Source organism: Pseudophryne corroboree, chromosome 6 (assembly GCF_028390025.1).
Source record: "Pseudophryne corroboree isolate aPseCor3 chromosome 6, aPseCor3.hap2, whole genome shotgun sequence".
Classification (NCBI taxonomy): domain Eukaryota; kingdom Metazoa; phylum Chordata; class Amphibia; order Anura; family Myobatrachidae; genus Pseudophryne; species Pseudophryne corroboree.
The window spans coordinates 139,561,027-139,584,710 of NC_086449.1; the positions used below are offsets into that span (position 1 = coordinate 139,561,027).

Below are 23,684 nucleotides of genomic sequence, written 5' to 3' on the forward strand. Positions count from 1 at the left end.
TGCCCTGTCTCCTGCGGAGCCGCTATTCCCCATGGTCCTTACGGAGTCCCAGCATCCACTACGGACTACGAGAAATAGATTTATCGGTAAGTAAAATCTTGTTTTTTTTCTCTCTGAAGATCTTAGTTAGGTATTTTCTTATTTTATTATTTAAGTGCCTAGTCCTTGTATACAGGTGACAGGTACTACTAGAGTGGGGTTAGATAAGAGTTCCCACTCTATAACTGCCGCTGGAAGGTCACCACACTTCGGTCACTGGGGCTGGATTCTTATTTCTAAGAAGTCGGCAGTGAGAAGGTACAGGATAGACACAATCTGTCTCTGACAGTATTGGTCTATCCTTCCTATATTTTCCTATATCTTTCTATATCTGTCTATATGTTTCATTCATATAAAATATATACAATTGGCAGATCAAATATATATATAATATTTATTACTTTGCGTGTTTCCACTCCCCAACACTCTGCTCTCTCTCCGGAGGTGAACGGTGGTGCACAGTACCAAGGATTTATTTATTCCTGCTACTGTTAGCTGAGTAGCCCGGGAGAGTGGTGAGTCACTCCCCGGGGGATCGATAGATGCAGCCGAACAGAGCCGCTATAAGTAGCGGCGCGCGGGAGCCACTGCCAATCAGAGCCGCTGTACATAGAGGGGCGCGCGGGAGCCACTGCTCGAACAGAGCCGCTGTAAGTAGCGACATCCGGGAGCCGCTGCCCGAACAGAGCCGCTGTATGTAGCGGTGTGCGGGAGCCGCTACCCGAACACGAGAACTGAAGACTTCCGGTTATAGCGCGCCTACGCTGAGCTACCCGGCGCTTACTTGCTTCAGAGAAGGGACGGATTCCCGCCCTGCACTACCTGGCGCACTCCCGTCCAGCGTCTACAAAGCTCCGGGCGCCATCTTCTCCAGAGGCAGTACGGGGGACGCGGTGCAACACACAGCACATAGCTTGGATTTTCAGTACTACTCACCCTGTTTATTCAGTGGAGGTCACCTAACAGCAAGTATACTTTGGGGGCATTGTGTTATTCTATACTTTAATGAGAGTTAACAGACTGTGTTTCAATGTAAATTACACAGTATGCTTCACAGTACTGACCACTACTCTACTGAGTTTATAGTTCATTGGTAGTGCATTTGTTTATAAAAATTTCATTATGAACATAAGGTGGTCAGTGATGGCATAGTGGTTACAGTCTCCTCCTGTAATGCGTGCATCCCGTGTTCGAATCCTGACGAGACCAGAATTTTCCAGACAAATCTACACGGGGGAAGACACCCTCGGGGGTTTTAAATTGCCTGCTTGCAATGTGAGTCAAAGCTCGCTAAGGGTAGAGCGGCCGCGGGTACCCTCTGTGCTTTATGCTCTGGTGCATCTGTGGTGGACCAACAGGGAGGTTCTGCGGACCTGTCTCTGCCTCCGTGGGATCAAAATATGGGCAGATGTTGTGCTAATTTAACAATCCCTAAACAAGTTTGTAAACTCTGCCGACAGTTTTTCTGCTACAACAAGGCCACAACCGTTGCCTGCTATAACTTTATGGGGAAGGAGTTACCGAGTCATTCCCATTGGAGAATGGGGACGTAGACCCAGAGTGGGACGAAGTTTCGGTCTGAAAAAATTTATTGTTTTTACTAGCTCAGATGTTAGATTGCTGTTAGACACCATCCGTCAGACTCTAAATACCAGGGATATTTTAAAGGAGCCCTGACTTAAGCCGGATTCTCGTTCCAAGTCCCTAAGAAATTAAAATTTCTATATCCTTTTACAGAAAACAGCCCAAAGGTAGACGCTCCCATTTCACTTTTAACAAGAGCTACGGCTATTCCTTCGGTACAGTCGGTGACATTGAAAGATCCTACAGATAGGACGATTGAAGCAATGCCTAAATCTGTTTTCTTTACCACGATTCCAGCTGGCGCTTGGATCCTCAGGGCCGCGGATGAATGACTAGCACAGGTCATATGCAGTCTGACGATCCATCGGAAACCATTCAATTAGCAGTACACATTTTGGAGGCTCTTACTTATGTGGGTGAGGCCTTGATTGATTCTGCTACGCTACACTCCTGTATTTCTGCCTTGACCGTGACAGCAAGACGGTCTCTTTGGCTTCGGGTTTGGAATGCCGATTTTGACTCAAAACAGACCATGTCGGCGGTACCCTTTGAAGGTGAGTTCTCTTTGGGTCGGAATAAAAGAAGATTATTCAGCTACTACAGGAGGGCAGGAGCACCTTTCTTCCGGCTTTTCCTCCGAAACCGAATACTACAAGGGATTCGTTCCTTTCATGTACAGGACAGAGGTAGTTCCATTCCTATCGTGCTGTATCCACGAAGACCGTTTCAGAGGTAGAAGTAAACCTACCGACAAACCTACTGCATGATGCCGGAGGGAGCAGTGACGGTTGGGACTCGGTTACTACAGTTCAAAGAAGTGTGGCTCCTGTCGAAACCAGATAGGTGGGCGACGGAGGTCATATCCAGAGGATATACGTTAGATCTGGAGGAACCAGTCCCATATCGTATGTTCTTCACTTCTCTTCCAAACGGTCCCTCCAGGCGTCGAGTTCTTCGTCATGCAACAGCCACTCTTCTACGAAATTAAGTAAAATTTTTCTAGTTCCCGCTCAGCAGAGAGGTCGGGGATTTTACTCGTGGACAAACTGGACGGTTCGTTTCAACCCAAAAGCTCCAAAGGGACGCTCGATTATCGTCGCCATGGAACCAGGGGGATATTGGGCTTCATTAGACATAAGACGCCTATCTGCTTGTTCCTATTTGTACATCAATCTCTTAGATTCGTAGTCGGCCTTGACATTTTCAGTTACAGGCTCTTCCCTTTGACCTAGCCACGGCTCCTCGGGTATTCACAAAGATCATGAACCATGCGGTGGCAGTTTTGCAGTATCAGGGAGTCAACATTACTCTGTATTTGGATGATCTGTTGATCAGGGCACCGTCAGAGTTGATTCTTCACCAGAACTTGCGTCTCACAATAGAGACTCTACAGTCATTCGGATCAATAATAGATTGTCCAAAGTCATCTTGGCTTCCTTCCCAGAAGATAATGTTTATGGGACTCTTATTCGATACCAACAACAGAAAGTGTTTCTTCCTCATTCAGGACATACAGTCCAGAATTTGAACACTGCGGCATTTACAGTTCACAATTTGGCCTTGGGTGAGGGTCACCACAGACGTCAACCTCATAGGTCGGAGTACGTTTTTTTTTTTCAGACTCTTCACGTTCAGGGGCTCGGGGCCAGTCAAAGAGTCAAAGTTGCAGATCTTGGAGTTGAGGACGATCCAGTAGGCACTACTCCGGATTCAAACCAGAGTACAGGGTCATCCAGTGCGGATTCAGTCCGACACCGTCACGGCGGTTGCTTACATAAACAACCAAGGAGACACTCGAAGCTGATCCGCCTTGACACGTTCAGATTCTCATATGGTCGGAACATTGGGTTCCGGCCAGATCCGCAATTCACATGCCAGGAATCGAGACCTGGAAAGCGGATTTCTGAAGCCGTCACACGGTGCATCCGGGAGAGTAGGAACTTCACCGGGTGGTGTTTCTGACTCTAGTAGCCGGTCGGGGATACCCGATGTAGATCTGATGGCGTCTCGTCTCAACAATAAACTTCCTCTCTACGGGTCACGTACTCGGGACCCTCAAGTAATTCTAATCGATGCACTGACGGCGCTGTGGCACTTTCAACTGGGATATGTGCCAACATCTCCACTGGCTCCAGGTCTGCTTCAACGCATTCAGATTGAAGGTCTTCCAATCATTCTGGTGGCCCCAGATTGACCAGGCTGACAGTGGTACGCTCTTCTGCGCACTATGGTCATCAAGGAACCATTCCGACTCCCTCTGCATCCACATCTTATGATTCACGGACCATCTCACTACCCAGGTTGGATCGGCTGGTTTTCAATAAAAAAAAATAAAAAAATGTATTCTCGTCCTGTTGTGTAAATTATGATTCAGACTAGCAAGCCGGTGGCTTCTGAAATTTACCACAGAGTGTGGCGTATTTACATTGCTTGGTGTAAACAGCGGGGTTTAACACCGGATTTGTTTAGAGTTCCTCCTCTGTTATTCTTCCTTCAGGAGGGTCTCAATAAGGGTCTGAGACTTTCTCTTTCATCCACTAGGGCACACTGGAGTCCTATACAGTAGGGGTGTGAAGCCTTGAACCGGAGGTGTGGCACAATCTAAAATTAGCATTGTCTGCACAGCCGGCTCCTCCCCCTTCACATCCCTCATCCCTCAGTTTGAAAAATTGTGCTGGAGGCACAACATGTGGAGCAACTGAGCTCTGAGTAAAAAAACTAAAGTGTGCTGCGTCCACCTAATAAAAGGGAGACAAGGCCACATATCTATTGGGGAGACAAAGATCCCTATTGAAGGGACCTGCCTCTCTCCACAGGAGATCCTCCAGAGTCCTTCTAACAGTGAGTACTGGTGAAGGAAGAAATAACATTAGACTAGGTTACTTCATAAAAATATATATATTTATTTATTTTTTTCTCTTTTTCTTGAAAGCCCTATTTCATAACACTGCTACCTCCTGTAATAACCCCTTCTGACAAGCTACAGCGGCGGGCGCGGGACAGAGTGCGGCATGGGACCCAGCCCTTCCTCCCTGTGTGCAGGGAGCGACAGCAGAGAGACACTCTGTACACGGGAGCCGGAGGAACGCACGCCGGAGAGCCAGCCGAAGCCGAGCCTTGTTAACAAGGCGCCGCTACGGGACTGGCCAGGCGGAGGGCAGAGAGGCGCTTAATAGAAAGACGTGCGCCAGCCGAAGCCGAGCACAAGGCGCCGCTACAGGACTGACAAGGCGCGCGCCGGCCAGAGAGTCCGGAGCGCGCCATATAGGAGGCAAGGCAGCACAAAATTAAAGCAGCAAGTGCAAAATTAAAAATAAATATATATAAAAGGGCCTGAGATTATAAAAGATTCAGTGAGGCCCATATATAATAAGTATGGCACCAGAATGTGATAAGGGATGGGTCCTCCCCCTCCCCCCAGTAAAGTAAATGGCAGAAGGTTACTTATTAATGAAAGGGCTCCCTCTGCTGCACTACCTACATAGTGCATAGTATAATGCAGTGGTTCCCAAACTGTGTGCCGTGGCACCCTGGGGTGCCTCGGGACACTTGCAGGGGTGCCTCGGGTTGGTGGTCCAGAACCAATTCAAATTATGCATGCTCAATGTAAAAAGCAAAACCAGTGTTAATGGCTGCCAATCATAAAATATATTGACAATCAGAAGCAAATCTTGTCCCTCACCACATAAGTTACCCTAAGGATGACATATAAAGACAATTTACTTTATTTAATATTTCTTTCTAAAGTTTTCAATAAGAAACTATTGGCTTAGGGGTGCCGTGAAAAAAATTCTGATACTCTAGGGTGCCGTGATTCAGAAAAGTTTGGGAACCACTGGTATAATGGAACAGTGGGATCGTGATGTAACAGCTCCCTCTGCTGGTGAAAAATATAATTACAGTATATGAGGATCTGAAAAGTAATCAAACTTTACAATTTATATTTTCAAGGGACTTCTGTTTCAAAGATCCTGCAGAAAATTCACGGAAGCAAGCGATTACTAACTCTAACATCGCAGCTTTACAGTTGGGGTGTGAGGATTGCGAGTCGGCTGGTGTATACATTTTTTTTTTTTTTTTGTGTGTTTAATTAACTAAAAATCTTAGCCTACTCCTTTTTATATACGAAAGGGAAAGGTAATTCCAGCCGGATCCAATACCTTCGCTTCCGTCATCTCCCAGTCTTTCTCTTCCTAGTTTAAAGGGTGAAAGCGCGGCGGGTTACCCTGGTACAGGGTTTTCAAAACAACATGTCTAAGGCAACCAAGACCTCCAAGACCTGTTATGTTTGTACGAAATGTAACAAGAAGAGCACGCGGGTTGGCAGCTCCGGGGTGTGCGACTCCTGCTTAGACAAGGACGCTCCACCTGGGAGCAGTGCTCTGGCTAAGGCATGGGAAGACAACCTTGCTAATAGAATCTCCACGGAGATGGCAGAATCGCGCAAGCAGCAATCAGAATGGGCTGCGGGATTCTCCAAGACGATGGAGGAATTCCTCATCAGGTTAACGCCGCCCGCACAAGCAGAGACAAGTGTGCGCAAGGCTGTTAAAAGAACTCTCCCTATAATACCAGAATCAGAAGAGGAAGAGGGTTTTCTTCTTGATACGGAGGAAGGTGAGTTAATTGAACCTAACCTAGACGCCGACTTTCCAGAAGAGGACTCGGCAATCTCAGGTCTAGACTCCTTAATTGATGCGGTAAAAGAGATCCTAAGCTTTAAAGACGAGGAAATACGTGAGCCGGAGGATTTCGATTTGTTCGAATCCCAAAAGCCGCGTTCAGCAGTGTTTCCCATTCCTAAATCCCTCCAATCTCAGATAGAGGAAGCTTGAAAACAGCCGGACAAACGGTTTCAATTTCCGAAACGTTTTCAGGTAACTTATCCCCTACCTAAGGGTGTAATGGACAAGTGGGAAACTCCACCGGTAGTGGATGCTTCACTAGGAAGGTTGTCAAAAAAGACAATTTTACCAATTCCTAACGTAACTACTCTAAAGGATGCGTCAGACCGTAAGGTTGACACGGCGTTAAAGTCAATCTTTGTGGCAGCTGGTGCAGCGCAGAGACCTGCGATCGTCTGTGCTTGGGTAAACAAGGCCATGGGTGCATGGTCCAGCCGTATTGTACAAGCTATTGAGGAGGAAAATAGCTTAGAAGAGATTACCCAACTGGCGGAACATATTCGGGAATCCGCATCGTACTTATGCCATGCTTCTAAGGATATTAGCAGAATAGCATCACGCATATCTGCATCGGCCATATCGGCTAGACGGATTTTATGGCTCAGAGAATGGCAGGGAGACTCTGAGACCAAGAAGGCGGTAGAATCCATCCCCTTTGGGGGTGAAATGCTGTTCGGACCAGAATTAGACAAGTGGATTTCGCAGGCTACAGCGGGGAAGTCCACTTTTCTGCCTACTCCGTATACGAGAACCGCTCCACAAACTAGGAGAGTTTGATACTTTTGCGTCCGGAGAATCTAAGTTCGGACGTTTAGTTTTGCAGGCCACCGACAGCACTCCCTCCCTGGGGGAAAACTTTGGGACGTCCCCTACTGTATAGGACTCCAGTGTCCCCTAGTGGATGAAAGAGAAAAGAGGATTTTGGTACTTACCGATAAATCCATTTCTCTGAATCCTCTAGGGGACACTGGACGCCCGCCTCGGTGCTGTCAACCTGCTGTGTTCAAAGTTCTTGTTTTAAACAGTTCGTGCAAACAGCGTTAGTTATTCGGTTAAGAGTTCTTGGCCTCTGTTTGATATGTTGTACGGTTCGGTTCCTCGCCATGGGCTATAGTGTCATGTCCTATTCTCTCAGTCAAATTTTTCAAACTGAGGGATGTGAAGGGGGAGGAGCCGGCTGTGCAGACAATGCTAATTTTAGATTGTGCCACACCTCCGGTTCAAGGCTTCACACCCCTACTGTATAGGACTCCAGTGTCCCCTAGAGGATTCAGAGAAATGGATTTATCGGTAAGTACCAAAATCCTCTTTTCTTCACAAATGGGTCAGGTTTCTGCCTTGTCGGTTCTTTTTTTTTTTTTTTCAAAAGAGACTGGATATCATTCCAGAGGTTCGGACGTTCCTTCAGGGATTTCTGCGGATTTAGCCACCTTTTGTTCCTCCGGTTCTTCCCTGGGACTTTACCTTAGTCCTTACGGCTCTTCAAAAATCACCATTGAGCCTTTGGAATCTGTAGAATTGCGGTATCTAACGTTCCTCTGTTGTCTTCCTATTGAAAATTACCTCCGCTAGATGAGTATCTGTATTGGCAGCTATTTTCTTGCATACCACCCTTGTTGGTGTTTCATGATAATCGGGTGGTTCTGCGAACAAAACATTCCTTCCGAAGGTTGTCAGCGTTTCATCTAAATCAGGAAATTGTCCTTCCAGCATTACTCTTTCTCCTTCCAGGGAGGATTCCCAGTTGACTTTTAGATGTGCTTAGGGTTTTACGGTTTTCTTTATCTCGTGCGGATGCTTTGTTGGTTTTTAATTGATGCGTCCAAACAAGATTGGCCGGCTTCCAAGTACACAGTGGCTCGTTGGGTAACTTCGACCAGCATATCAGTCTTCTGTTGTTTCAGTTCCTGAATCAATCCGAGCTCGGCTGCTCGCGGGGGTGCACATATTGAGCAGCTATCGGACAGCGACATGGTCGTCTGTGCATTCGTTTTAAAAAGTTTTTCTGTTTTCATACTTTCGGGTTGTAGACTGCCTTTGTTGGGCGTCACATTTTGTGGACGGCTATGCCGTCTCCGTCTCCCTCCTCTTATTTGCTTGCTTTGGGAAATCCCACAAGTAATGGCGCAGCGTCCCCCAGATGGATGAAAGAGAAATAGGGATTTTTGTTTACTTACCGTAAAATCTTTCTCTGATTCCATCTGGGGGACGCTGCGATCCCTCCCAGATGTTTGTCTGGTTTAACCAGTTAATTCTTTTTGGTCTATCTCCTTTGGCTTGGCTAAACGTTAACTGAGGTACTGGCTAGGCAGGAAGGAGATGGGAGGGGTTAGAGGGGGGAGGAGTCCGGTTTTAATAGTTCTGTGCCAAACTCCACAACCACACACCTCTAACCCACAAGTAATGGCGCAGCGTCCCCCAGATGGAATCAGAGAAAGAGATTTTACGGTAAGTAAACAAAAATTCCTATTTTGCATATTCCTGGTAATGATGCGGATGTACAGCAATCCTTTTTCTCTGCACAGAAAAAAAGTGCTGGTCACCTTCCCTGATTCAAAGGAACTGGATGATCTTTTCAAGGAGCCATGGGCTACTCCTTACAAGAAATTCTAGGTGACAAAGAAATTGGTTGCCGCCTTTCCCTATGCTCAGAAGGGGCGCAAGGTCTGGGAGACTCCCCCTGCTGTGAATGCTTCGGTATCACGCCTGTCAAAAAAGACAGTGCTACCTGTTACGGGGGCTACTTCATTAAAGAAACCTGCAGTTAGGAAAATAGAAAACACTTTGAAATCTATTTATGTTGCAGCAGAAGCCTCCCAAAGGCTTGTTATTGCTGGCTGTTGGGTGACTCACGCCATACATACCTGGACCGGTAACCTTCAGGAAGGCCTAACTGGGGATAAGTCCCTGGCTGAAATGGTGACGCTGATTCAACATATCCAGGAATCTGTTTGTTCCCTCTACAAAACAATTAAAGGCATAGGCATTATAAATGCTCATGCTTCTACCATGGTGGTTTCTGCACGCACGGCGTTGTAGCTACGTCAGTGGGTGGCAGACGCAGAGTCAGAAAGGAGTGTGGAGGCCTTGCCTTTCACAGGAGATTGGCTATTTGGTGGTGAGTTAGACACTTGGATTTCAAAGGCTACCGCTGGAAAATCCAAGTACCTACTGTCTGCAGCTACACCAGCTAGACGCTCTTATACGGGGCCCTATCTGCAGTCCTTTCGGGCCGCAAGGTTTAAGGGCAAAGCCAGAGGTGCCTCAAATGCGGCAAGAGGCTCCAGAGGTAAGTCGCGTAAGTCTGCCACCACAGGATCTCAGGACCAGGGCATCAGCTCTGTCTCCTCAAAATCCTCCGCATTACGGTGTCCCTCCGCTCATGGGGGATCTCAGGGTGGGAGCTTGTCTGAGATTCTACAGCCTCATTTGGAAATGCTCCTGCCAGGATGCTTGGGTAAAAGACCTGATTTTCCAGGGCTACAAACTGGAGTTCGAATGTTCTCTGACTTACAGGTTTTTCAAGTCGGGCTTACCGGCTTCCGAGGACATGCGCCTTACACTAAAGGAGGCCATTAAAAAATTGGTTATAACTCAAGTCATTGTGCCAGTGCAACAACGGGGCGAGGATATTATTCCAGCCTTTTTGTGGTACCAAAACCGGATGGTTCAGTAAGGCCCATCTTGAAACCTTAATTCGTTAAACCCATATCTGCGGATTTTCCAGTTCAAAATGGAGTCTCTGAGAGCAGTGATCTCAGGTCTGGAGGAGGGGAAGTTCTTAGTCTCTCTCGACATAAAGGACGCGTACTCCATATTCCCATATAGCCGCCACGTCAAGCCTTCCTCAGGTTTGCTCTGCTGGACGAACACTATCCGTTCCGAGCGCTACCCTTCGGCCTATCCACGGTTCCAAGGGTGTTCACAAAAGTGATGGCGGAAGTTATGTTCCAACTCAGGATTCAGGGGGTAAACGTTGTCCCCTACCTGGACGATCTTTTGATAAAAGCAAGATATGTTGGACAGCATCAGCCACACGACAACACTGCTGTCACACCACGGTTGAACTCTAAACTTCCAAAAGTCCCACCTCGTACCGAGTCAGGGTTTTCAGATCCTCGGGAATGATCTTGGACACTGTGGCTCAGAAGGTCTGTCTTCCTGCGGGCATGGAAGCTTCAGGAGTTAGTTCGAGCGATTCTGTAACCATACCAGGTCTCGGTACTTCTTTGCACCCCCTTGTTGGGAAAGATGGTGGCCTCCTTCGAGGCCATTCAATTCAGCAGGACATTCCAACTGGATCTCCTGAAGAAATAGTCGGGTTTGCAGATGCACCGGTTTATCTGTCTCTCACTGCAGGCCATAATCTCTCTCCTGTGGTGCTTGCAGCTCTCCAACCTCTTGGAGGGTCGGAGCTTTGGGATCCAGGATTGGATTCTCTTGACCACGGACGCGAGCCTTCGAGGTTGGGGAGTTGTCTCCCAAGGGGCACAGTTCCAGGGCAGGTGGTCAAGCCACAAAGCCTTTCTTCCAATAGACATACTGGAACTACAGTGCTCTGCTGCAGGCGTCTCACTTGCTTCAAGGCCAAGCCATTCAGGTTCATTCAGACAACACCACGGCTGTGGCGCACGTCAATCGTCAGGGAGAGACTAAGAGCAGAGCCTGCATGTGGGAGATATTCAAGATACTCTTCTGGGTGGAAAGGAATGCAAGGGCAGTATCGGCCATATTCATTCCAGGAGGGGACATCTGGGAGGCGGACTTCCTAAGTCGTCACGACCTACACCCAGGAGAGTGGGGTCTCCATCCGCAGGTATTTAGACTAATTAATCAGTGAGGCTGTCCGCAGATCGATCTGATGGCCTCTCGACTCAACTACAAGCTTCGGTGCTATTGTTCCAGGACAAGGGATCCTCTGGTGGCGGCAGTGGGCGCACTGACAACTCGGTCTGTTTACCGGCTGGTGTACCTGTTCACACCGATTCCATTGCTCCCCAAGGTTCTATAAAGAATCAGGAGGGAGGAAGTTCAGGCAATTCTCATTGCCCCCGATTGGCCTCGATGAGTTTGGTACACGGATCTGCTGGCCATGGCAATAGAAGACCCCTGACCTCTGCTTCTGCAGGAGGACCTTCTTCAGCAAGGGCCATTCATCTACCCGGACTTACGGCGTCTTCGTTTAACGGCATGGCGCTTGAGTGGAACCTTCTAGTTGAGAAAGGAATTTCGGATAAGGTTATTACAACCATGATTCAGGCCAGAAAAGCTGTCACTTCAAAGCATTACCACCATAGCTGGAAACTGTACGTCTCCTGGTGTGAGGGCTGAACGTATCCGGCTGCGGATTTCAACCTGGGGAGCTTTTGCGTTTCTTGCAGGCTGGTGTGGATATGGGCCTAAGATTGGGCTCCATAAAAGTTCAGATCTTGGCCTTGTCCATTTTCTTTCAGAAGAAATTGGCTGCTTTGCCTGAAGTCTATACGTTCCTACAGGGTGTCCTTCGCATCCAGCCTCCCTTTGTGCCGCCCAAGGCACCTTGGAATCTCAACATGGTTTTGACCTTTCTGCAATACTCTTAGTTTGAACCACTGATGTCGGTTGAGGACAAGTACCTTTCATCTTCAGCTAGGCGTGTTTCAGAACTTGGAGATTTGTCCTGCAAGAGTCCCTACTTGGTCTTTCATGAGGACAGAGCGGAGCTCAGGACTCATCAGCAGTTCCTGCCTAAGGTGGTTTTTGCATTCCACCTGAATCAACCTATCGTGGTTCCGGCGGAAGATTTGTCAAGAGGACAGCTGCTGTCCGGAAATTGGATTCCCTCTTTGTGCTGTATGTTGCTCACAAGAAGGGTTGTCCTGCTTCAAAGCAGTCGATTGCCCGTTGGATTAGGCTTACTATTCAACAGGCATACGCTTTGGCAGCCTTGCCTACTCCTTGATCTATCAAGTGCCACTCTACTTAGGTCAGTGGGCTCTTCCTGGACGGCTGCCCATGGTGTCTCTGCTTTGCAACTATGCCGGGCCGCTACCTGGTCAGGTACAAACACGTTTGATACCCTGGCTAAAGAGGATGTCCAATTCGGACATATGGTGTTGCAGACGTCTCGGCACGTTCCCACTCGTTCTGGGAGCTTTGGGACGTCCCCAGTGTCCTCCGTATCTCTTATGGATCATAGGAAGAATAGGATTTTAATTACCTACCGGTAAATCCTTTTCTCGTAGTCCATAAGGACTGCCTCTGTGCTTTGACCTTTTTGCAAGTTTGTTCTTGTTGAAGTTGTTTGACTCAGCTGTTGCTGTTTCATTGGCTGTTGCTGGTTTGTTTGTTCTGCTGTGTGCTGGTTCGTTAATCTCACCACTTGTTGTCTTGTCATGTTTCCTCCTCTCAAGTATGTCCATCTCCTTTGGGCACAGTTTTCCTAGACTGGGGGGGGGGGGGGCATAGAGGGGAGGAGCCAGCACACCCTGTTTGAAGAATTTAAAGTGCACCGGCTCCTTTGGACCCCATCTATACCCCATCGTACGAAGTGTCCCCAGTATCCCTTATGGACTGCGAGAAAAGTATTTACCGGTAGGTTATTAAAATCCTATTTTTAAATGATTGCTTATTTTTTTGTATGGCAGTACACATTTTCTATTTATTTATAGGCCTCCATATTAGCCTGCAGCGCTGTACATAGGGCAAACAATAAGACTGCACATGGTAAAACAATACAGTAACCAGTTAACACTGCAATTCACAATACAGATATGGCAGTAAGGAGTGAGAGTGGAATATACAGCATAAGCCGAGACCTGTAACCATAGCATGGGTGCAGCTAACAGTCACCTATTACACCCCCTGAAATGTTGTTGTTGTTGTTGTTGTTGTTGTTGTTGTTGTTATTATTATTATCCTTTATTTATATGGCGCCACAAGGGTTCCGCAGCGTCCAATTACAGAGTACGTAAGTAATCAAACAGGAAAACAGCAACTTACAGTTGATGACAATATAGGACAAGTACAGGGTAAATAAACATAGTTGCATCAGCAGATGACACTGGAATAAGTATCAGGTGGCAGAAGACTGCTGGATGTGGTACAGTTAGATTATTAAAGTAAGACAAAGGATAAGCACATGAGGGAAGAGGGCCCTGCTCGTGAGAGCTTACATTCTAAAGGGGAGGGGTAGACAGACAGGGGTGACACAGATGGGGTACATAGAAATAGGTGCAAAAGTAATGATGAAGTGGAGTGCGAGGGCAGGAAACCAGAGGAGTAGGTGTAGGGTGTATCTGGTGCACAAGAGAAGTAGGCTGTGATAACAGGAGACAGGAGGACCCTGCTTCTTGACCCTGCTTCTTGAAGCATACAATGTAGAGTCACAGGTATTGTGCACTTGTGGACCCTTGAGCGGCCAGTTAGGGTCCTGCACATTAAGGCCATGCAGATGCAATATAATTTCACCCCTTAGTAATGTCATTTTGAATTACACTAATCTTGATGTACTTTGCTTGGGGGACATACATTTTGCGCACAAGTAACTGGGTTCAGGTTTAGAGCAGATGGTAACCCATTTGCACTGAGTGATCCTATAAGCTTATATGTAAGATTACACGTATCGGAAAACTGCAAATTCAGACGTGGAAATAAGTGTGCAGATACCTGTGTGCTTGTAAACGAGCCCTGCGTTTTTATCCTATGCACATCCGTCACAATATGTCTAGCAGTAGTAGGCGATGCCTAGCTTCCTGCCAGCTACTTCTATTGGAAATCAGTGCATCTGTAGTTCCTGCCTCCTGCTCATTTGGCAGGAGGCAAGAACTATACATAATATAAGAAAACCTATTTCTAATGCAGAGGTGGCGTTCCAGGGCAGTTTAGGAGGGCGATGGGCGTGGAGAACAGATATAATGAACAAACCGTTGTATAATAACCCAGACACAATCTGTTGTATAATACCATGGTTATCCCTTGAGAATGTGAGCTCTCACAGCAGGGCCCTCACCCTCATGTGCTTATCATTCTTTTATTTAAACCATCCTCTGACACCTAATCCCGTGGTTTTCTGCCACCCTGATACTAATGTCAGTGTTTATTTACCCTATACTTGGCCTTTATTGTCTTCAGCTGTAAGTCACTATTGGCCTGTTTTTGATTTTTCAGTTATGTACTCTGTAATTGGGCGCTCCGGATCCCTTGTGGCGCCATATTAATAAAGGATAATACAGATTAGCATTTGTGTATTTTACTGAAGTTAGACCGTAAATGCAATTAATGCTAGCAAAGTGAACAATTTACTGCTAGGTAATAAAATGCATAGAACACAACATTTTAAGCACTTTTTCATTTTGCAACAATCCTTTTAAAGATGACTCTCAATCATTTTTTGATAAGAATTAATAAAGAACTACGTTAACATGTATTATGGGAGCACTTCCATATACAAATACTCTTTTCTTATTGTTTTTTTGCATATGACAATAGTATTTAGGGGGTACCCAATGTCATGCACGATATAACAAATGTATAATTATTGTGTTCAGTGGAGTAAGACATAAGGAACGGGTCCTCCTATAATATTGCAATATAGTTTCAGATTATTATTTCCAAGATTGCAAGTACTAGAGGAGTCTATTTACTAAGCCTTGGAGAGAGATAAATGACCAGCCAATCTGTACTATCTGTCATATTACAGGCTGTTTTGGAAAAATGACAGGAGCTGATTGGCTGGTACTTTCTCTCTCTCCAAGGCTTAGTAAATAGACCCCTGAGTATTTAGAAATGCGGCTTGAATATAAGAAATAAGTGCATTGCCAGTTTATGCTTAATTTGTATGTATGTTTAATATAGAAGGTCCTGCTACATGGGCATAAGTGTTGTACAGTTTTATTTGCGTAGGAGAAGATGAATGCATTGAAGCGGAGTGCACTTTATATGAGGGGAGGCAATCAAGTTGCCGGCTGCTGATATCCCGGCGGTCAGAATACTGCCGCCGGAATGCCCACTCGAGTAGTGGTCCATGCCACCACCCGAGGGTGAGTATAGTCGGTTGCCACCGCGCCTGAAGTGTGGCGAGCACAGAAAGCCCACGGGGGGACACATTGCACCTGCCGCCGGTATTCTGGCTGTCGGGATCCTGGCATCGGTCTCCTGACTGCCGGGATATTTTACTGAATCCGATATGAGAGTAGGGATTTTGGGATTACTGTGGTTTGATCTCAGGATTGGGAATAAGGGGGAAAAAAGTGTTAACATATTTTTAAATATTATGAGCCAGATGTAATGACGGCCGAGTTCGGCTGCCACATGGAATGCTGGGCGAACTGACTTTTTATTTTACAGGGGTAATTACTTGCAAGGCAAATCCATGTCTTGTAAGTAATTGCCCCTTTGCTGCCACTCACTTCACTTCACACAGTGCTGAAGGGAGCGACCCACTAGATTGAGCCTGCATGCAGGCTCAATCTAGCACCGGCGATAGCGATGCACGGAGCCGTGCATCGCTATCGTTGGGGGCGACAGATCCGTGCTTAAAATCTAAGCAATCAAGTCAGATTGCTTAGATTTTTAACACCGATATCTCTGTGTGTACCCCCCTTTACATAGCTAGATCAGCAAAATAAGATAAAGATAATACGTAATTTATTTATAGAGACTCGCAACATATAGAGCAGGGCTGGCCAAACCGGTCCTCGAGATCTACCAACAGTTCACATTTTCCAGACCACCTAGCTGGTGCACAGGTGTAGTCATTACTAATTAAGATATGCTGCATTCATTCCTAACTGACAATTCTACAGATCTCCAGGAGGCCTGGAAGACATGAACTTTGGTAGATCTCGAGGACCGGTTTGGCCAGCCCTGATATAGAGCATAGTTCAAAGAGGACCATAGCTCAGTTAAAACAAGTATTAAATAAGGTAATCCATAACTCCAGGTAGAGCACCACCAGCCCTCAATTAACACTCTTATATAACCCTGCTTATAAAAATGTTGATATGTCGCTTCACTTATCTTTCTTTGAGAAACTTGTGCAGAATTTCTATCCATGGTATTTTCCGTTTTCTTATAACAAAATAATAGTGCTGTTTTTCTATTTTTGTTAAGTTATTCCTACTCTGCTTTCCCAGTGCTATGTACAACTATTCCTTCCTGCTACTATCCCCCAATGAAAAAAAAAACATTCTGTTGGGGAATATCAATGCCTGGCTGGATAGCAAACAAATAAAGTAATATCTTTAGTTGAAGTTCCAGATTGCATAAACCAATAAAGCAGCTATCTGACTGTGGAAACGCCTTTTAGTAACCAAGGCAGGCCTTGTATGAGAGCAAGCCACCTGCTGGGTCTGATGCTTAATGTGTGACTTGTGTCTTGCTACAGAATATCTCTGCCACGTGTACGTGCGTAATGACTGCCTGGCCGGCGTAGTGGTGGCTGATGCGGAGTATCCTCAGAGAGTCTGCTTTACTCTCCTAGAAAAGGTAGGATGCTCTAGAATTTTTACCTTCCTCCGCTCCCAGATCAATTTAGTAGTTCTAACCTGATTTAGAGATGTCCATGCATTTGAATGGAACAACTTCCTTTCTTAATTTATTATAGTTACATGGTAGACAGTATATAGTATCTATAAAGTGTTGGATAACTCTAACTCGGTATAATGGGGCACATTGGGAACACTGGAAAATGCAGCAGCCAGTCACATGGTTTCAGATGCATGTGGTGGCGTTATTAAATACCACCTCTGATTTGTCTCCTCCTCAGGTCTTAGAGGAGTTCAGCACCCAGGTGGACAGGATAGACTGGCCATCTGGCTCCCCAGCCACTATCCAGTACAATGCTTTGGACTCTTATCTTGCAAAGTACCAGGTAAGGACATCTGTTTATAGAGCCTTATTCAGGCATGTTAGCAGACCAAAAAAGCACGCTAATGGGCAAAACCATACTGCACTGCAGGTGGGGCAGATGTAACATGTGCAGAGAGAGTTAGATTTGGGTGGGTGTGTTCAAACTGAAATCTAAATTGCAGTGTAAAAATAAAGCAGCCAGTATTTCTCATACGTCCTAGAGGATGCTGGGGACTCCAAAAGGACCATGGGGTATAGACGGGATCCGCAGGAGCTTGGGCACACTGAAAAGACTTTAACTGGGTGTGAACTGGCTCCTCCCTCTATGCCCCTCCTCCAGACCTCAGACTTTGTGCCCAGGACTGACTGGACACTCACTAGGGGAGCTCTCCCTGAGTTTCTCTGGAAACGACTTTTGTTAGGTTTTTTATTTTCAGGGAGACCTGCTGGCTACAGGCTCCCTGCAGTGAGGGACTGAGGGGAGAGAAGTCAGACCTACTTGTACTTAGTTTAAGGGCTCAGCTTCTTAGGCTACTGGACACCATTAGCTCCAGAGGGTTCGATCACTTGGTGCGCCTAGCTGCTTGTTCCCGGAGCCGCGCCGTCACCCCCCTCACAGAAGACAGAAGCCGGGTGAGTATGCAGAAGGCAGAAGACTTCAGTAATGAGGTACAGCGCAGCGCTCCATGCTCCCACACACTTCTCCAACGGTACTCACAGGGTGCTGGGGGGGGGGGGGTTCACTGGGCAGCAGTTACTGAGGTCTGGGGAGCCAGCAGAAGCCTTTTCGGTGCCTCTGCACCGTTTTTCAGACCCCCGCCGGCATTTTAATTTTTCAAATTTGGCGGGCTGAAGCGCGCCGGGAAGGGGCGGAGCTTAGCAGCGCGGCTCACAGGCGCTATTTTCTCCTCAACACGTGGCTGCAGGAGACGCTGGCCTGGGACCTCTAAAGCTTCACTAAAAGTAACGGGGAGCTAATCGGGGGGGCACAGTTTTGTGGTGCATATTATTGTCCTTTAAGCAGCGCTTTTCACATATATGCTTTGGCGGGATATATGGGCGCTGGGGTGTGAGCTGGCATACTCCCTCTGTGTTCTCCTTCCGGGCTTCCTTGTGGGCCTGTCCCCTAGCTGAGGCATTGTGTGTGTCGGTGGGTCGATACTCCGTGTCGACATGTCTGAGGCTGAATGTTATTCACCAGAGGAGGTTGTTGGGGGAGCAGATGCGGATCTGGAATTGGCTCTGTCGGCGCAGCCGACACCTGATTTACTCACATTTTTAAGTACAATTAATACAAATGTGGCTTCTTTGTCAAAGCGGTTAGATAAATCTGAGTCACAGACACAGGTGTGGAAAAAATTAATGGAGGATGCTTTGTCTCAGGTGCAGACCCCATCAGGGTCGCAAAAGCGTCCGTTTACTCAAGTGGTAGATACTGATACCGACACGGATTCTGATTCCGAGGTCGATTTCACTGAGGCTGCTTTACATCCACGATTAGTTAAGAGTATTCAGTACATGATTGTGGCTATAAAAGATGTTTTACGCAGTTCTGATGAACCTGCGGTGCAGGAAACAATGATTTGCTTGTTCAAAGGAAAAAAACCTGAGGTGAAGTTTCCCCCCTCTCATGAAATGAATACTCTTTGTGAAAAGGCTTGGGAGTCGCCGGACAAGAGGTGGCAGATTCCCAAGAGGATTTACATGGCGTATCCTTTCCCCTCTGATGACAGGGAAAAATGGGAGGCGTCTCCAAATGTTGACAAAGTTCTATCTCGTTTGTCTAAGAAGGTGGCGCTTCCGTCTCCTGACACGGCAGCTCTCAAGGATCTGGCGGATCGCAAGCTGGAGACGTCTCTGAAGTGCATTGCTCAGACCTGATGCGGCGTCGGTATTGGGGAGTAGTGCTATTGCTAAATGGGCTGAGAATTTAGCTGCTGATATGGATACCCTTGATAAAAATAATGTTATTTCTCTGACGTCCTAGTGGATGCTGGGACTCCGTCAGGACCATGGGGATTAGCGGCTCCGCAGGAGACAGGGCACAAAAATAAAAGCTTTAGGACTAGGTGGTGTGCACTGGCTCCTCCCCCTATGACCCTCCTCCAAGCCTCAGTTAGGTTTTTGTGCCCGTCCGAGCAGGGTGCAATCTAGGTGGCTCTCCTAAAGAGCTGCTTAAAAAAAGTTATTAGGTTTTTTATTTTCAGTGAGTCCTGCTGGCAACAGGCTCACTGCAACGAGGGACTTAGGGGAGAAGAAGTGAACTCACCTGCGTGCAGGATGGATTGGCTTCTTAGGCTACTGGACACCATTAGCTCCAGAGGGATCGAACACAGGCCCAGCCATGGAGTCCGGTCCCGGAGCCGCGACGCCGACCCCCTTGCAGATGCTGAAAAGTGAAGAGGTCCAGAAACCGGCGGCAGAAGACTTTTCAGTCTTCATGAGGTAGCGCACAGCACTGCAGCTGTGCGCCATTGTTGTCAGCACACTTCACACCAGCGGTCGCTGAGGGTGCAGGGCGCTGGGGGGGGCGCCCTGGGCAGCAATGATAATACCTTGTTCTGGCTAAAAATACATCACATATAGCCCCTGGGGCTATATGGATGTATTTAACCCCTGCCAGGTCTCACAAACCGGGAGAAGAGCCCGCCGAAATAGGGGGCGGGGCCTATCTCCTCAGCACACAGCGCCATTTTCCTGCACAGCTCCGCTGCGAGGAAGGCTCCCAGGACTCTCCCCTGCACTGCACTACAGAAACAGGGTAAAAAAAACAGAGAGGGGGGGCACTTTTTTGGCGATATTGATATATTAAGCTGCTATAAAGGAAACAACACTTCTGTAGGGTTGTTCCTATATATTTATAGCGCTTGGGTGTGTGCTGGCAAACTCTCCCTCTGTCTCCCCAAAGGGCTAGTGGGGTCCTGTCTTCGATAAGAGCATTCCCTGTGTGTCTGCTGTGTGTCGGTACGTGTGTGTCGACATGTATGAGGACGATATTGGTGTGGAGGCGGAGCAATTGCCGGTAATGGTGATGTCACCCCCTAGGGAGTCGACACCGGAATGGATGGCTTTGTTTATGGAATTACGTGATAATGTCAGCACGTTACAAAAATCAGTTGACGACATGAGACGGCCGGCAAACCAGTTAGTACCTGTCCAGGCGTCTCAGACACCGTCAGGGGCTGTAAAACGCCCTTTACCTCAGTCGGTCGACACAGACCCAGACACGGACACCGAATCTAGTGTCGACGGTGAAGAAACAAACGTATTTTCCAGTAGGGCCACACGTTATATGATCACGGCAATGAAGGAGGCTTTGCATATCTCTGATACTGCAAGTACCACAAAAAGGGGTATTATGTGGGGTCTGAAAAAACTACCTGTAGTTTTTCCTGAATCAGAGGAATTGAATGAAGTGTGTGATGAAGCGTGGGTTAACCCCGATATAAAACTGCTAATTTCAAAGAAGTTATTGGCATTATATCCTTTCCCGCCAGAGGTTAGGGCGCGCTGGGAAACACCCCCTAGGGTGGATAAGGCACTCACACGCTTATCAAAACAAGTGGCGTTACCGTCTCCTGAAACGGCCGCCCTCAAGGATCCAGCTAATAGGAGGCTGGAAACTACCCTGAAAAGTATATACACTCATACTGGTGTTATACTGCGACCAGCCATCGCCTCAGCATGGATGTGCAGTGCTGGGGTGGTTTGGTCGGAGTCCCTGACTGAAAATATTGATACCCTGGATAGGGACAGTATTTTATTGACTATAGAGCAATTAAAGGATGCTTTTCTTTATATGCGAGATGCTCAGAGGGATATTTGCACTCTGGCATCGAGAGTAAGTGCGATGTCCATATCTGCCAGAAGAAGTTTATGGACGCGACAGTGGTCAGGTGATGCGGATTCCAAACGGCATATGGAAGTATTGCCGTATAAAGGGGAGGAATTATTTGGGGTCGGTCTATCGGATTTGGTGGCCACGGCAACAGCCGGGAAATCCACCTTTTTACCTCGGGTCCCCTCCCAACAGAAAAAGACACCGTCTTTTCAGCCGCAGTCCTTTCGTTCCTATAAGAACAAGCGGGCAAAAGGACAGTCATATCTGCCCCGAGGCAAAGGAAAGGGTAAGAGAGTGCACCAAGCAGCTCCCTCCCAGGAGCAGAAGCCTTCCCCGGCTTCTGCAAAGCCCTCAGCATGACGTTGGGGCTTTACAAGCAGACTCAGGGGCGGTGGGGGGTCGACTCAAGAATTTCAGCGCACAGTGGGCTCACTCACAGGTGGACCCCTGGATCCTGCAGGTAGTATCTCAGGGTTACAGGTTGGAATTCGGGAGTCTCCCCCTCGCCGGTTCCTAAAGTCTGCTCTGCCAACGTCTCCCTCAGACAGGGCGACGGTATTGGAAGCCATTCACAAGCTGTATTCTCAGCAGGTGATAGTCAAGGTACCCCTCCTACAACAGGGAAAGGGGTATTATTCCACACTATTTGTGGTACCGAAGCCGGACGGCTCGGTAAGACCTATTCTAAATCTGAAATCTTTGAACCTGTACATACAAAAATTCAAGTTCAAGATGGAGTCACTCAGAGCAGTGATAGCGAATCTGGAGGAAGGGGACTTTATGGTGTCCCTGGACATCAAGGATGCTTACCTGCATGTCCCAATTTGCCCTTCACATCAAGGGTACCTCAGGTTCGTGGTGCAAAACTGTCATTATCAGTTTCAGACGCTGCCGTTTGGATTGTCCAAGGCACCTCGGGTCTTTACCAAGGTAATGGCCGAAATGATGTTTCTTCTGCGAAGAAAAGGCGTATTAATTATCCCTTACTTGGACGATCTCCTGATAAGGGCAAGGTCCAGAGAACAGCTGGGGGACGTAGTAGCACTAACCCAAGTAGTGCTGCAACAGCACGGGTGGATTCTGAATTTTCCAAAATCTCAATTGACCCCGACGACACGTCTGCTGTTCCTGGGAATGATTCTGGACACGGTTCAGAAAAAGGTGTTTCTTCCGGAGGAGAAAGCCAGGGAGTTACCGAACTTGTCGGGAACCTCCTAAAACCAGGAAAAGTGTCTGTGCATCAATGCACAAGAGTCCTGGGAAAAATGGTGGCTTCTTACGAAGCGATTCCATTCGGCAGATTCCACGCACGAACTTTTCAGTGGGATCTACTGGACAAATGGTCCGGATCGCATCTGCAGATGCATCAGCGGATAACTTTGTCTCCACGGACAAGGGTGTCTCTTCTGTGGTGGTTGCAGAGTGCTCATCTGTTAGAGGGCCGCAGATTCGGCATACAGGACTGGGTCCTGGTGACCACGGATGCCAGTCTGAGAGGCTGGGGAGCGGTCACACAGGGAAGAAACTTCCAGGGAGTGTGGTCAAACCTGGAGATGTCTCTTCACATAAATATACTGGAGCTAAGAGCGATTTACAATGCTCTAAGCCTGGCAAAACCCCTGCTTCAGGGTCAGCCGGTGTTGATCCAGTCGGACAACATCACGGCAGTCGCCCACGTAAACAGACAGGGCGGCACAAGAAGCAGGAGGGCAATGGCAGAAGCTGCAAGGATTCTTCGCTGGGCGGAAGATCATGTGATAGCACTGTCAGCAGTGTTCATTCCGGGAGTGGACAACTGGGAAGCGGACTTCCTCAGCAGACACGATCTACACCCGGGAGAGTGGGGACTTCATCCAGAAGTCTTCCACATGATTGTGAACCGTTGGGAAAAACCAAAGGTGGATATGATGGCGTCCCGCCTCAACAAAAAACTGGACAGGTATTGCGCCAGGTCAAGAGACCCTCAGGCAATAGCTGTGGACGCTCTGGTAACACCGTGGGTGTTCCAGTCAGTGTATGTGTTTCCTCCTCTGCCTCTCATACCAAAAGTACTGAGAATTATACGGCAAAGGGGAGTAAGAACGATACTCGTGGCTCCGGATTGGCCAAGAAGAACTTGGTACCCGGAACTTCAGGAGATGCTCACGGAAGATCCGTGGCCTCTACCTCTAAGACGGGACCTGCTTCAGCAGGGACCGTGTCTATTCCAAGACTTACCGCGGCTGCGTTTGACGGCATGGCGGTTGAACGCCGAATTCTAAGGGAAAAAGGCATTCCGGAAGAGGTCATCCCTACCCTGGTAAAAGCCAGGAAGGAGGTGACTGCACAACATTATCACCGCATTTGGAGAAAATATGTTGCGTGGTGTGAGGCCAGGAAGGCCCCGACGGAGGAATTTCAATTGGGTCGATTCCTACATTTCCTGCAAACAGGATTGTCTATGGGCCTCAAATTAGGGTCCATTAAGGTTCAAATTTCGGCCCTGTCGATTTTCTTCCAGAAAGAATTGGCTTCAGTTCCAGAAGTCCAGACTTTTGTAAAAGGAGTACTACATATACAGCCCCCGGTTGTGCCCCCAGTGGCTCCGTGGGATCTTAATGTAGTTTTGGAATTTCTCAAATCCCATTGGTTTGAGCCACTCAAATCGGTGGATTTGAAATATCTTACATGGAAAGTAACCATGCTACTGGCCCTGGCTTCAGCCA

At 47.6% G+C, this 23,684-nt stretch overlaps 1 protein-coding gene across 1 annotated transcript in view; it reads left to right on the top strand.

The window, feature by feature from the left end:
- YKT6 (YKT6 v-SNARE homolog) overlaps window positions 1-23,684 on the top strand; it is a 94,103-nt gene that overhangs the window by 22,799 nt on the left and 47,620 nt on the right. The window contains exons 4-5 of the mRNA XM_063931909.1: window positions 16,675-16,775; window positions 17,056-17,160. Coding sequence (XP_063787979.1) covers window positions 16,675-16,775; window positions 17,056-17,160 — 206 coding nt within the window. The remainder of the gene's footprint in view (window positions 1-16,674; window positions 16,776-17,055; window positions 17,161-23,684) is intronic.